We start from the raw sequence: 15,534 nt of genomic DNA on the forward strand, positions 1-15,534 counted from the left end.
CAAGACATTTTTCTCATCATAACCAAAAGCATGCTTGTCACAAGAGATATTCATTTCATCAATATGCATAGCATCATGCTCATTCTCTTTTAAGCAAGCAATTTCTTCAAGTAAAGACTTATTTTTACTAGATAAAACATTGTATTTCTTTTTAAGCACAACATACTTAGAACTAAGTTTTTCTAAATCATTTTTCATATTTTCAAAAGCTTCAAACAATTCATTATAAGAAACAGGTTCTAGAGTTACCTCATCATTTTGTTCATTCTCTTCGTCAATATGAGCCATGAATAAAAAATTGGCCACTTCTTCATTATCACTCCCACTTTCGCTTTCATCGCTATCATCCCAAGTAACTTTCATTGCTTTCTTCTTGGATTTCTTGGATGATTTGAGAAAAGGACAATAGGTTCTAATATGACCCGGCTTCTTGCATTCATAGCATATTACCTCATCCTTTTTGCTCTTTTCACCTTTTGACTCTTTTTGGTTGGAGAGATGCTTCTTGAATTGCTTATTTCTCTTGATGAAGTTCTTATACTTACGTGAAAAATAGGCAACATCATCTTCATCAAGGTCATCTTCATCTTGGGAGTCAACTTCTAAAGAGATGGTCTTTAAAGCTATACTCTTTCTTTCTTTTTCTTCTCATCGTCCATGTTTTTCTTGATCTTTATCTCATGCGTCAACAACGAGCCCATGAGTTCATCAATGGAGAGAGATTTGAGATTCTCTTGCCTCTTGAATGGCGGTGACTTTAGGCTTCCATTGTTTAGGCAAAGACCACATTAGCTTCTTTATCTTCTCAAGATTTGAGTACTTTTTCCCAAGTTCTTCTAAAGCATTGGCAATGTTAGTAAATCTAATAAACATATCGGAAATAGTTTCATTTTCATCAATTTTAAACATTTCATATTGATGAACTAGCATGTCAATCTTTGTTTCTTTTACTTGACTAGTTCCTTCATGAGTAATTTCTAATTTATCCTATATCTCTTTAGCGGTTTTGCAAATAAACACTCTATTATACTCAACTTCATTCAAAGCACAAAATAAGCAATTAATAGCTTTGGCATGTAAAGAGCATGCTTTCTTTTTCATTTATTGACCATTCTTCCTTAGGTTTTATAGTGCTAACACCATCAACATCTTTTGTTGGAATTTTAAAATCTTCCTCAACAATATCCTATAAATCATAATCAATAGAAACCAAGAAAAATCTCATTCTATTTTTCCAATAACTATAATTAGTACCATTAAAGAAAAGAGCCTTTGTAATAGATTGACTATCGGTAAAAGGGATAAAACCTAAAGTTGCCATAGCTAAAAAATAATTAAGTTTATCAAGAAATAAATATTTCAAGAAGAGCAACCGCTCTGATACCAATGATGCCAATTGTTGGATCGATATGGCAACCCTAGAGGGGGTGAATAGGGTTTAATTAAACTTTTTATTTTCTAAATTAACCCAATTAAACTAATTAATACACTTTTTATAAATAATAAGAAAAATTCAATTTATGCAACAAATAAGATGACAAAAATGTGATAATTTAATTCTATCAAATTTTAGCAAATAAATAAGAACAAACTAAAACATACAATAAATTGCTTAAATTAATTGCAAAAATAAAAAGGAAGGAGTTAGAGAAGAAGACACCGTAATTTTTATAGTTGTTCGGTCAAACTCGACCTACTCCACTCCCCAAGCGCCTCTTGGGAATTTGAATAAAATCTTTCCGACTCTTTCCACGGATTAGAATCCAACCGTTACACCACCGCTCCTTTTACGGGTTCAAGAGCAAACTCGATCCTTTCCACGGTTTAGGATCAAACCGTTACAAATGTTGGAATTTTTGAAGAACACAATACAACTCTCACTGGAGTGGATTTACAAGTTTAAGCACTCAACAAGTTTATCCTCACAATACAATAACACTCTCTCAAGAATAAGATGAAAAGAAAAAAAATTGGGAACTTAGAGAGAGCAACAATGGAACTTTTGAGTTTTGGAGGATTATGAAATGTAAAATTTGTTTTTTTTTTTTTTTTATAATTTGGAGAGGAAAATGGTTTATATAGAGATGGAAAATTTTTAGAAACCACAATTAATTTGGACCATTGGATTTTGGAAAAGAAAAATCAATGGTGGAGATTTTAAATTAAACTAGTCGTTAAGTACAAACAAAATATAATATTAAATTCCTTTTCTTTTGAAATTCATTTTCTTTTTAAAATTAATCCAAAAAATAAAAAAACATACCATGTGTTAAAAACTAGCCGTTAGACACAAACATAAAATAATATTAAATTCATTTTCTTTTAAATTCATTTTCTTTAAAGTCAATCCAAAAATAAAAAACATACCATGTGTAAAAAACTAATTGTTAGACATAAACATAAAATAATATTAAATTTATTTTCCTTTTAAATTTCTTTTAAATTTCATTTTTTTATTTTAAATCAATCCAAAAATCAAAAGTCCATCATATATTAATCTTTTAATGATCCACCATTCAACAAATATGTTGCCACATGTCTACATGCAAATGGTCTGGTTATGCCACGTCATTCACCACGGTATTTTCTCTATAGAATTGTTTCAGTCATATCATCTTCGTTTTAGCTCTGATTTGAGTGATTCAAGAAGTATTGGAATCGTTGTTCCGAGCTCTACACTATGGACATATTAAAACACTAAGATTTTTAATAATTAAAAATGAAGTTTGTAATCATCAAAACATTGATTAATTAATTAATTAATTTGAGATTAAGGGCCAAAAAGCCAACATTGTGAGGTTTGGTTCAAGATGTGGTTCCGAGGGTGGGTGAGATGGATAGTTGGTTTGGGTTCCGAGTGGTAATGATCGTTTCACTGTTACCGGTGCGTAGGAGAGTTTGCATCCTAGGCGTCCTAGGGTGGTTTGGGCTTGTCTGCTTTGGTTTGGGGGTAATATTCCAAGACATTCATTTTGTGCCTCGTTGGCGGCAAATGATAGGTTGGGCACTCAGGATTGGTTGAGGAGATGAGATCAGTCGGTAGATAATGCTTGTCTACTCTGTTTGGGTGAGGTTGAGTCCAGGAATCATCTATTCTTTGATTGTGTGCTTAGATATGAAATTTGGGAGAGTTTGGTACACTTGTTGGGCTCGTCTCATCTTATTGTTGGGTGGGATGTGGAGTTGAGTTGGGTGAGTTGAGTAGGGTCTGGTAAGGGTGTGAGGAGTAAGTTATTTAAAGTCTTCTAGTGTACGTTGATTTACTATATTTGACAGGAGAGAAATTGTCGGTTACACACGGTCAGCCGAGATTGACGTCTACTATGTTTCAGCTTATTGTATTTATGGTTCGTGCACGTGCTGCTTCGTGGTGGATTGATCTTCATGGACTTATCTAGTTGTCTAATTTCTTTGTTCTTTGTTTGGATACTTTAACCCTGTTTATCCAGTTTCTAAGGTCCCCGATTGTGGGGTATTTTTTGTTCTTCTAGATGTTTTGTTATTTATTCATATTATCCTTTTTGTTGGTTATGTTTGTTTGCCACTATATGTCTTTGTAGGTGCTCTTTTTGCATTGGTGCCTTGATCCCGGACTGTGGGATCCTTGTTGTTGTATAATAATATTATCTATTAAAAAAAATTCTTACTAATTAATGATAGATTTAAAATACACTACTCAAACTTTTTTAGGACGAAATCGTCATTAGATTAAATAAGATAAATGTCATCAATGTAGTTATTACTCTAATTAATATTATATATCAAGACGTTGTACATGATGATTTGTTTATAATCTATAACCTATATTTATAATCTATAATCTATTAAAAAGTGAGGATGTTTGAAAAACATTTAAAGACCATATTCCCCTTTGTGTTTTCAATTAATTACAACCATATTAATGTAGATGGTTTAGAGTCGGAATACACATATTCATTATTTTCAAACATGTTATTAATGTAGTTTTACTGTGTGTGTGTGTTTTTTTTCCCTGTTATTATGTTTACTTTTAACTGAAACTAAAAAAACCTTGGATCAAAGTTACTAAAATTTGCATTAACATAATTCATTTTATTTACTATATATTTATATTATGTATAATTATAATAATACAAAAAGTTACCAAGCAAACTATAATCAAGTCAATAAAGTTTTATATATCCTATTATTTTAATGTTAAATTAATAAATCTATATTAATTTTACTATAATACTATTAAAATAAAAATAAGATAAAGTGTTGGTGTTAACATTATACGTAATTGATGAATTTTTTTTATTTATATAATTGAATAACTATTATTTAATTGAGAATTGGAATAAGATCATCGAATTATAAAACATGAGAAGTTGTGGTTTTTTTTTCCTTCAAGGAAAACAATTATGAAATTCTACTCAAACTAGATATATAAATATATAGCTCAAAAATAACATAAACCTGAACCGAACTAAGCTGAACCAGCTCGGTTCGGTTTAGTTTTTTTCACCCCTAATTTTTTATGAGACTTATTTCTTTTTAGTTTTACATCACAATTTCTCGATTCTTTGGGCTGGGCCGGCCCAGTCCGGCCCAATGATGAGGCTGATAACTGGCATCCCCTTTCCTCCTCCTTCTTCCTCTTTCTCCCTCTCGAATTTTCAATTCTCCGAATTCACAGCGAAGCGAAGGCTGTAGCTTCCGTTACTCGTCTGGTTTCAGCTTCTTTTCCGCTTTGCAAGGTTGGTAGTCAAACTCTCTTCCCTCTTCTGTCCTCCTTTTTTCTCTTAATGGTTTTCTTTTGTTGCTTAATTTTCTTTTGTTGTTCGTTCCGATTTTTTTTATAATCGGTTCGAATTTGGATCCTTTATTTCTGTTCTCGATATCACTTTGCCTTTTTTCCTTCTGTCCCTTCTTTGCTTCTTGTTCTTGTTCTTTTTCTTTTTCTTTTTCTTGCTTGATCTTCTGTTTTTTTTTTCTTGGATTTTAATGCTTAATTTTAAGTTTAGCCGAGTTTTGGGAGGTGCAGCTCTCTTTCTGTTTCTTTCTTTTCAAAATTGAGCCTTGGTGATTCAAGCTGCTATTTTATTTCTGAAGTTGCGTGCGATATAATTTAATTTCTGTTCTTTGTGGCTAATGTAGACGAGAAATTGGGTCTTCAAAGTGGTTATTTGAATTATGTTTCTGTTTCTCATTTGGGGTTCTGACACTTGTGAAAAGTTACTTATGTGGAGAACTGTTTTCTTTCTAATGATTTACTTTTCGTTTCTATAGTGGCCGTTGGTGTGTTTTCTTTGTAGTTTTTTTTTCTCTCCCTCTTCTAATGCTGTAGTTATATCTGTTTAACTTTAGGGTCCTCTGCGTCTTGTTGAAATAGCGACCAGGATCGCAGATCACAGGCACATTGCAATCTGGTGGTTAAGAACTTGTAGGATATGTGATTATTGATTGATAACTTTAAAGAAAGAGGGATCAATTCTTTCTCTATATTTTTAGTTGAGTACTGAACGTATCTGTTGTTCGATCATGTGTTTTTGAGGTTCGCTGATGTCTATGAGTAAGTTTTGGGGTTTCTTCGCTATGGATTTAATTTAATTATCATATTTTGTGGGTCAGAAATATTTTATAGTAGTAATTAGTGAAGAGACTGGCTTTAGACAGCTACTTGGACGCTGGCCACCAACGATTGGTGCCCCAAATGGCAGCTTCTAGGGTGACTGGAGGATTAGCACAATCTTCCTCAAGTTCTGGGATTTTTTTCCAAGGAGATGGGCAGTCCAAGGCTACTGTTAAATCTCACTTGGGCTCATCTTATGGAAACTCATCAAATTCAATTCCAGGCACTGGCCATTCAAATTTGGGTCCAGTTTCTGGGGACACGAATAATGGTGTGTTTAATAGTGTGGCAGATTCAGGACCAAGTGTTGGGGCAAGTTCTCTGGTTACAGATGCAAACTCTGCACTTTCAGGTGGGCCTCACTTGCAGAGAAGTCCAAGCATGAATGCGGAATCATACATGCGATTACCTGCATCACCCATGTCTTTTACATCAAATAACATGAGCATCTCAGGTGCATCACTTATTGATGCATCTTCTGTACTGCAGCACAATTCTCAGCAGGATCATAATGCCCCCCAATTGCCACAGAACCAGCCACAGGCCCGACAAGTTTCTTCAGGTGATGCATCAATGTCAAATTCACAAACCATCCAAACTTCACTGCCCATGGGTGCACGTGTCTCTGGATCTCTCATGACAGATCCCAACAGTTATTCTCAGTCACAGAAGAAACCACGTTTGGATATTAAGCAGGATGATTTTCTGCAACAGCAGTTACTACTACAACAGCTACTGCAGAGACAAGAGTCCATGCAATTGCAAGGTCGTAATACGCCTCAGTTACAAGCAGCATTATTTCAGCAGCTACAGAGATTACGACAACAGCAACAAATTTTTCAGTCTTTGCCTCCTTTGCAGAGAGCTCATATGCAGCAGCAGCAGCAGATACAATTGAGGCAGCAACTTCAGCAACAGACAATACAGCCTGTTAATGCTATGAAGCGGCCTCATGATGGTGGTGTATGTGCTCGGCGGCTAATGCAGTACTTATACCATCAGCGTCAAAGGCCTGCTGTGAGTTCATCTTCTGTCTTCTTCTTTTGTTTATTGGGTTATCATCTGCATATTTCTGAAAAAGTCTTCTTTAATGAATTTATGTTTATTTTTATCCATCCCAGGTTAATATTTTAGGTTCTATTTCACATTCTCTCTTTTACTGTTTTACATGCGCTTCTTGTTAGCCTAAATATCAACTATTAGTTTTGACTTCTGATAGGATAATAGTATTGCCTATTGGAGGAAGTTCGTGACTGAATATTATTCCCCTCGTGCAAAGAAAAGATGGTGTTTGTCATTATATAACAATGTTGGACATCATGCACTTGGTGTTTTCCCTCAAGCAGCTATGGTCAGTTTTGCCTTACCTTGATATTCTTGTGGGCTTTTATGTTTGACTTTTCCACTTGTTATTTACTCTCACTATGCTAATTATGACTTTTGGAATTTGGTTAATCTTTTTATTAAAAGATTCTTTTGTGATGCCTCCCAAAAAAATAAAAGAATCTTTTGTGATGTGTAAAATTGGTCATTGTGCAGGTTGCTAAAATGATGTCTGCAACTTTTATTTTGTTATTCCAATTAGATAGTCATGACATTTAGCTTCTCCCCCTGAATTCTTCCTTGTGATCTATATTTCAGGATGCATGGCAGTGTGACATTTGTGGTTCAAAATCTGGACGGGGATTTGGTATGATACTGTTAACCTTCTTTATATTTACTTATAGATAATTGAATTCTCCGAAGGAATGGTGTGAAATGTGTTTAGTCTGTCGGAAGCTAATGAGGGGCTGTGGTAGAGGTTTAACAGATTATTTTGCTAGGATTTCAATGGTATCTATATTGAAACAAAAAGGAAGTAATTGTTAAAGTTGTTACAATCAATCTATTATTTTAAATTCTTGCCCCTCCCCCACCCCTCAACAAAAATCTCAATTGCAGGGTTTTTTTTTTTTCTTTCTTTTCTGGTGAGATATAGTAAAAATTACAAAGGCATACAAAAAAAAAGTCCACAAAAGGGGTCTACTACTATTTACAAGGAAGGACTCCAATCCAATAGAATAACTCCAAGTTGGTAATTACTAAAAGACCGATCAACAAAATCCCATAGAGATGCATTAAACCTAACAACCTTTCACACCTCCTCTAAAGACCTCCCAAGTAATTGTTGAAGTTGTCACAATCAATATATTATTTTCAATTCTTGCCCCTCCCCCACCCCTCAACAAATATCTCAATTGAATGTTCTTTTTGATAAGAAGCCAAACATTTACTGAGAAGTAGGGAAAGAATTACAAGGGCATACAAAAAATACGTCCACAAAAGGAGTCCACCACTATCTACAAGGACTCCAATCCAGTAGAACAAGACCAAGTTGATAATACTACATGACCGATCAACAGAAACCCATAGAGACGTGTTAAACCTAACAATCTTCCGCACCTCCTCCAAAGACCTCTCTAATCTTGAAACATTCTACTATTCCTTTCAAGTCACACTCCCTTCAAAATAGCAAAGGGTCAAGACTGCCACACAACTCTTCCTTTATCACGAAAAGGAGAGTTTATCAATATTTTAATCACCAAAGAGCAACAATCCTTATTATGCACCATAACCACCCAAAACATCCTACAAAATTGATTCCGCAGCAAATAGGCAAACTAGCTCCCCTCAAAAGATCCCTAAAGTATCAATCCCTATTACGCACTGCAGCCACCTCAGAAGCATAAAATGTTGACCCCACGGGGAACAAGCAAGCTGGCAACCACAGCTATGGTCATGATCTTCCTTCAGCGACAAAAGAAACACCTCTGCAGATGCATAGCTGAGGAAGAATGTTGCTGGATATGATTATGGGTGTTCACTCTTCCATGTAAAAATTACCAAAACAAAGAACTTCACTTTTTAGGGGCTTTCACTCTCCAAATAGAGGAAAAAATCGAAGTCTTCTGAATGGGAGAAGTGTAACTCTTGAAGATCTCAAATTGGAAAAATCAAAGGGACCCTCACAATGTTTATAAGATAGATGAGCTTTTGGTGTAAATAATAGAACCTTAGTTTGTAAGTTTTTATTGTTAGTTTTCAGTTGTAAAAACAGAAACTATATTCTGTTATTTTTGTAATTCAGTTGTAAAAACAGAAGCTATATTCTGTTTTCCCCTCTATAAATAAAGCTTTCCTGTCCTCATTTGAGAGAGATCATTTTCATTCAAAATCAAACTTTTGGTATTACACCAGCTTTCCTATGTGCTGCCAATTGGTTTTAAGATGAAATCCCATGTTATCTAGTAGGAACGAAGAATGAAGGATAAAAGAGCGACTTCAAATGGGCCACTTCTCCCAACAAAAAGCCTCTGATTGGAAACCATGGAAATAAAGACCCACTACCTTCGAAGACTTAAGATTGGTGAGAAAACGATAAATACCCAAAGAAGGCGAAGAGTATGACCTGGCCACTTATATAACTTCCTATATGTTAAAAGATAAATATGATAGAATAACACCTGAAGAGGCTAACACCCACCAAGCAATTCTCCTGAAAATATGTAGAAGACCTATCCCCAACTAGGTAGTTAACGAACTAGGAGAACAAAGGAAAATCTAAAGCTATAGGTATCCAGAGGCTTTGATGTAGACCATACTTACTCACAATAACCTTATACCAGAGGGCATGCAGTTCCAAGGGGAAACGCCACAACCACTTGCCCAATTTTTATGTAATCTCAGGCTAGCAATGCAAACCTCTGGCCTTCATCCTCCACCTTCTTCAATTCCTTTCCAAAGGAAATTTCTCATAAGCCCTTTAATAATATTACTTACTATGATTGGAATCTAAGAAGCACAGACACGACACAACTGACTGCACGTCAATTCCTATAACAGTAGTATGTCATTGGGGACATGTTTGTTTTTTTTACATAATGTATGTTTTTATATATATTAATACCTCTCTATGGATAAAACATATAAATTTAACATAAAAACAAAATATACTTCACTAAAACATAAAGTTGATTTAGTTAACAATATTCAAAATCTTAGAAGATATAGAAAATTTTAGTTGGTTATGACTGGAGGAAGATGTCATCCTGGTACTTTAGAATGATCAGTATGTAAGGATTTGGTCTATTAGAAAATCTATATCGTTTCCCCTAATTTCTGGATTAAATATTTTCCAAAGTCATGTCCAACCATGTCTAGTCGTGTCCAAGCCCTTTCCAAAATTAGGGGGGGAAAAAACTTAATTCAGACATGTCTTTTAGCACATCGGGCACATGTCTGGACGTATCCGTGTCCAACATGTGTTGGATACAAACACTTACGCAAAGTGTTTGTGCTTGACCATCAGTAGTATCTTTGTACCATAATCTTTTCTTTAGTATTCATTTGAATGTTGGATATGAACGTGGACTTGGTGAACAACAGATCCTGTTTTGAAACTGTCTTATCCTAACACACATATTGGATTGTTTTGCATAGGAAATGGCGGGAGATTAAAATTCATAGTTGATCCTGTTATCTTGGAATTTATATGGGAACACTAGCAAGTTGGTTGTGGACAATCTATCTTTAATATAATTAGGTGCCTTTTCTATTCATTTAGTTCAACGTTTGAGGAAGAGGGTTTGTGAAAAAGTGCAACCTATGGGGCCTTACTTAATTGGAGCATATGAAATGCTAGATGGATGGAAGCATATTTAGGTACTAGAACGTAGGATATTGTCCCAGTGTAACCAAGAATGTGAAAAGGTCTACTAATCTACAAGCTTTTCAATTAGTAGATTTAGGCAGTGTTCCTTATCAATAGTGACAAAATGTTTAAGTACACTATTTTTTCCACAATAATCGGATGCGACAATTTTTACTATTAGCTATGTTTATCATTTGAGCACATTGTTAATGAGTTCCTGACTACTACGTCAACATGTCCTCCTTGTCCTCTAAGTTGCTGATCTACCTTAGACATGGGGAGATATGTGGAGAGGAAGGATGATTCTTGACTATAAACTAAGACATACAAAGACGCTGACATGTCAATTTCTAAGAAAGTATGATACAGACAAGTTGGAGACTCATTTTCTTTCTAAAGGAATATACATATATCTTGGTTTTATGTTTGTAGTAAATTTTTATAATTCCTTTTCTTATTAGATATATTTATTAGATTACTTAAATAGTTTCCTTGTTTGTAATAGTTTGATCTCTATATAAGGGTTGGTTAAAATAGTTTGACCTCTATACATGTCTTCTAATGGTTGATTAAGTAACTAATTCTGTGTGGATAGGTGAAATGGGTTGGTTACTTTTGGAGGTTAGCTTGGGGAAAGTTGGCCTACAGTAATTTCCTTTCCCATATGGAAAGCAGCTATGGTTGCTTGTTTTGATGTTGGAATTGTAAAGTTTGTTCGTGCCTTTTATTTCTTTCGAAGGGCCTTGATTTCTTTTTAAGTATCATTGTTTGAATTATCATATTGATATACAGTGAACGATGTCTGGCCCCATTTTGGATCGAAGTTAATGTCTTGTATTTCACATTTCTAGTTTATCTTTGCCTGCAATATAAAGCATAACATAATCCAATTCATGTGATGGTTTCAGAGGCATCTTTTGAAGTGCTTCCTAGACTTAATGAGATCAAATTTGGCAGTGGAGTTATTGATGAGCTATTGTTCTTGGATATGCCACGGGAATGCAGATATCCATCTGGAATTATGATGTTAGAATTTGGAAAAGCAGTTCAAGAGAGTGTATATGAGCAACTTCGTGTTGTTCGTGAGGGACAGCTTCGTATCATATTTAATCATGAATTGAAGGTTACCAGAATGATCTGTGAATTGAGCTTTCTAAATCTATTTAAGAGTAAACTGTTTTGTACTTAATATTTTGGCAATTGGATTATACTTCAGATATTGGTATGGGAATTTTGTGCAAGACGCCATGAAGAACTTCTTCCTCGTAGACTGGTTGCACCTCAGGTATTTTTTTATATATTTTTTGTTTCTCATGTAGCACAAATATGTGCTAATAAGATTTCTGATACTAAATTCTCTTAAGAAAAGATATACCAGTACTATCTGGGATTTGCCAGTCTATGTGAAAGAAAAATGTTAAGTTCTTGAAACAAAGTTTCTATATAAATTTGATCGCATGTCTAACCGAAATGATGATTTCTCCTTTAAAGAGACTTCCAACAGTCAATTTTGGATTTAGAGAATTCCTGGGTACTTTTTTCTCTAATGCTTCAAATATATGTTTGTTTTGTTTTGTTCAGTTTTTGTTTTTGTTTTTCTTTCTTTTTTTACAACTGAAGTTTTAGTACTATATTATCTGTTCTTTAATTTCTTGATTACATATTATCCTTAAACCAGTTTTTTAGAAGTTGGCATCAGATCTTGGATTTCTGATTGTTATTGAGATTTGACTGATGTCGTGTATCCTCTTAGTTGTTGACTGATCCTTTCAGTGGACAAATGTTTAAATACAGGTGAATCAGTTGGTCCAGGTGGCACAGAAATGCCAGAGCACTATTGCTGAAGGAGGATCTGATGGGGCTTCTCAGCAGGATCTACAAGCAAATAGTAATATGTAAGTTGATCATACAGATGGTGAAATCTTTTTGGAATCTTCATACAGATAGTGGAATCCATCTTCTTGAATCATACTTGTCTATTTCTCATATTTATCTGAAAAGTATTAATTATTTAAGTCATGTTGTTTCTTGCTAGTGTCAGTCAGTCAAGTGACCTCTAAGATGTTCTATCATTTGGTTTGGTTGTATGGGAGTATAAAATGAATAGTAAAACCTGCTAATGCTCTTCCTACGACTGCTTTTGATTGAATAAAAGCTAAATGCAGGTTGTCCAGGTGTCTTTATTAGAGAGTTAGATGCTGAGTGGCAGAGAATTTTTATATTAACTCTCCTATTGGACTATAGAATTATCACTCTTTATTGGACATTGTAGACTGACCTTTTTTTTTTTCTTTTTTTTTTACATAACTGACATATTTATGCAGTGGAATGGGACTAAAATAGTCAGTTTTCTTTTGTCATAGGGACCTCATATTCTTGTAATGTTTCTAAGTAATAAAATCATTTTATATTTTAATTTTAGGGAAAGAGAACATATTACTCGGTAAATTTTAGAGGATAACATTCAGTAGGTGAAAAAGAAAAGAAGTAGATGAGGGAAGATTTCAGGAATCTCCCTAATCCCCACTCGTCTCCAGCCACTAGAGTTCCCTATCAGGACAATTCAGATAAAGTCTACTTGTGTTACTTTTTTCCTTTGTAGTTTGCACCTGTATTCACTTTTCGACTTTTGACATTTTGTATCATGGTTTTGTTGAACCTGAGGTCCAAATACTGAAGGTTACGTAATCACTTTGTTCTATTATCTCTATGTTTTGATAAAAATGCATGTAGTAGTGGAAAGATTTGAGCTTGTGGAGGATACTTTGGTTTATTTTGTTAATTGAGCTGTCAATACATACTGGAATGCTTTACTTCCTCTCTTGGTCCACTAAATACCATCTAGGAATGTTTGAGAATTTCTATCAAAGTACATGGGACTTAAGGCTATTTCAAATGTGGTTGCTATAAATGGTGGCTGCTTGCACTTTTTTGCTCCTGGAAATTGATGGATCACCTTTATCAATTCTGACCCCCCCCCCCGCGGGAAAAAAAGCATCAGAATTTGCTAATGCAATCCTTCTTTTAGGGTTTTGACAGCTGGGCAGCAGCTTGCCAAGAGTCTGGAGTTGCAGTCACTGAATGATTTGGGGTTCTCTAAAAGATACGTTAGATGCTTGCAGGTGCAGTATCACGTAGTTTTACAAAAGAGTATCTGCTCTCCACTTTTCTGCTTTGCTTTCATTTATTTCATTTTTGGTTTAATTGTTTTTGTTTCTTTTCATCAAAGTGCAGATATCAGAGGTCGTCAACAGCATGAAAGATTTGATTGATTTCTGTAGGGAGCAGAAAAACGGACCAGTTGGTATGCCTCATTCTGTCTAGTTTCTAATAATTTTCATAATCAGTTCTTGTTCTTGATGAAAAGCATTTTGTAAACCTTACAAGTTTACAACCTTGTGAGCATTGTGTTCCATATTCTATTGATTTTGGAAATATGATGTCTTAGCAAAGAGCGATCAAGTTTTTGTGGTTTGAATTTATATGATTAGTTGTTGCAGTAGCATAATCCAGAAAATGGTATTCTGTATAATCATGTCAATTCTGATGGTCTGAAGTCACATGATTATCTCCTGCTTATGTTTTATTTATTCAATTTTCTTTCTTTCTTTAGTTGAATTAGTATTAGCATTTTAAAACCACATTTTTGTGGGTGCTTTTAGTGGTTTTGAATCTAATGATAAAGCTTCCACAGAGGGTCTGAAAAGTTATCCTCAGCATGCCACGGCCAAGCTGCAGATCCAAAAAATGCAAGAGATTGAACAGGTTGCCAATGCTCAGGGTCTGCCAACCGATCGTAACACCCTTAGTAGAATGGTCGCCCTGCATCCTGGGCTAAACCAAATGAATAGCCAAAATCAACTAGTCGGCAGAGGAGCTCTGAGCGATTCGGCACAAGCTGCATTGGCATTGTCTAACTACCAGAATCTGCTAATGAGACAGAACTCAATGAATTCAACAAGTTCAAACCCACTCCAGCAGGAGCCATCATCGTCATTCAATAACTCCAACCAGAGTCCTTCATCAAGCTTCCATGGGACAACTGCTATAACATCGGCAACGATGCAGAACTTGCCCAGCAGTGGTTTTTCAAGTCCTAATCTGCCTCAGCAACAATCTCAAGTTCAACACCAACTGCATCAGCGCCCGAACACCAACAATTTACTCGTGCAAAATCATCCTCCAATTACGCAAGGTAATGTTAATAATAACCAGGCTGCGCAACATCAGATGATCCAGCAACTACTCCAGATATCTAATAACAGTGGGAGAGGGCAACGACAACCACTTTCTGGATCAAACACAAAAGGAAGCATTGCTGGAACTTATACGGGCTACAGAGGCAGCTCTTATGCGGCGGCTGTAGGCACAGCCAATGCATCGGGTAGTAATACGCCTACCCCAAGCCGAAGTAACAGTTTCAAAAGTGCTTCAACTGGGGACGTATCAGCAGTCGGTGCTGGTAGCAGTGGGTTCAACCAAAGAACCGCAGGGTTGCCACAAAATCTTCATTTGGATGAGGATATAATCCAGGATATAGCCCATGATTTTACAGATAATGGGTTTTTTAACAGTGATCTTGACGATAATATGTGCTTCGCCTGGAAAGGCCAACTAACTTAAAACAGGCCTAGCAATTGGTTCCCTCCCTTCGGTTAAGTGGAGAACTTACATTTTGTACAGTATATTTGGAATAGATTTTTTTCCCCCTCTTCTTTTTACTTTACTTTTTGTTTTCTTCACAAATGAATGTTGTATTTTCCATGGGAACGTGCCTTCTTAGTAACTCACTAGGTGTTTAGGGATCTTTCTGTATGGTGTTTTTATATTTGTTTTCAAGTACCTCAAAAGTGTAATTTCTGAGTGAAGTCTTACAAAGAGCATTTCTTATTATATTAATGTGATGACAGATTCTAGGATTGGCTTTTGATCCTTTGTACGAAAGATTCCACAGAATATGAGCACTGTAATTCAGACGTGCTGAGACACTACAAGAAACACTACAAGAAACTACTAACTATATAGGAAGTACAATGAAATTTCTTGTAGTGAAAGTACAATGAAATTTTCCCTTTTTGGTCTGTTTTTTTCTTTATGGGAAAAGAAATGGAATTTTCTCTTATGAAACCTAATCATAAGAGATAGGATTTCGAGTGCTTTATCCTCCCAATGTGATAAATGCCCCTTTTTGTCTATACAAAACACAAGTAATGGGCTGTGGAAGGAAGAGAGGAGATGGACAATGAATAAA

General features: G+C 35.1%; 1 protein-coding gene across 6 annotated transcripts; it reads left to right on the forward strand.

The window, feature by feature from the left end:
* Positions 1-4,587: 4,587 nt before the first annotated feature.
* Positions 4,588-15,211, forward strand: LOC120092747 (putative transcriptional regulator SLK2). Of its 6 annotated transcripts, XM_039050931.2 has the most exons (12): positions 4,588-4,718; positions 5,329-5,533; positions 5,634-5,945; positions 6,083-6,610; positions 6,813-6,944; positions 7,235-7,283; positions 11,192-11,406; positions 11,500-11,568; positions 12,078-12,178; positions 13,312-13,405; positions 13,518-13,587; positions 13,978-15,211. In XM_039050931.2, the coding sequence occupies exons 3-12, from the start codon at positions 5,745-5,747 to the stop codon at positions 14,904-14,906; spliced, it is 2,388 nt and encodes a 795-aa protein (XP_038906859.1). In that variant the 5' UTR covers positions 4,588-4,718; positions 5,329-5,533; positions 5,634-5,744; the 3' UTR covers positions 14,907-15,211. The 6 variants fall into 6 exon arrangements, with proteins under 6 accessions (XP_038906859.1, XP_038906857.1, XP_090164333.1 ...); XM_039050929.2 differs by having other exon boundaries at positions 5,634-6,610; XM_090308207.1 differs by lacking the exon at positions 5,329-5,533 and having other exon boundaries at positions 4,617-4,718; positions 5,593-5,945.
* Positions 15,212-15,534: the final 323 nt, after the last annotated feature.

The sequence above is a fragment of the Benincasa hispida genome, chromosome 12 (assembly GCF_027475165.1).
Source record: "Benincasa hispida cultivar pf3 chromosome 12, pf3_genome.v1.1, whole genome shotgun sequence".
Classification (NCBI taxonomy): Eukaryota; Viridiplantae; Streptophyta; class Magnoliopsida; order Cucurbitales; family Cucurbitaceae; genus Benincasa; species Benincasa hispida.

Coding starts and splice junctions, on each gene's coding strand:
- LOC120092747 (XM_039050929.2), top strand. Junction 6,611..6,812: donor ATCAGCGTCAAAGGCCTGCT/GTGAGTTCATCT, acceptor GACTTCTGATAG/GATAATAGTATTGCCTATTG. Junction 13,588..13,977: donor GCAGAAAAACGGACCAGTTG/GTATGCCTCATT, acceptor AAGCTTCCACAG/AGGGTCTGAAAAGTTATCCT.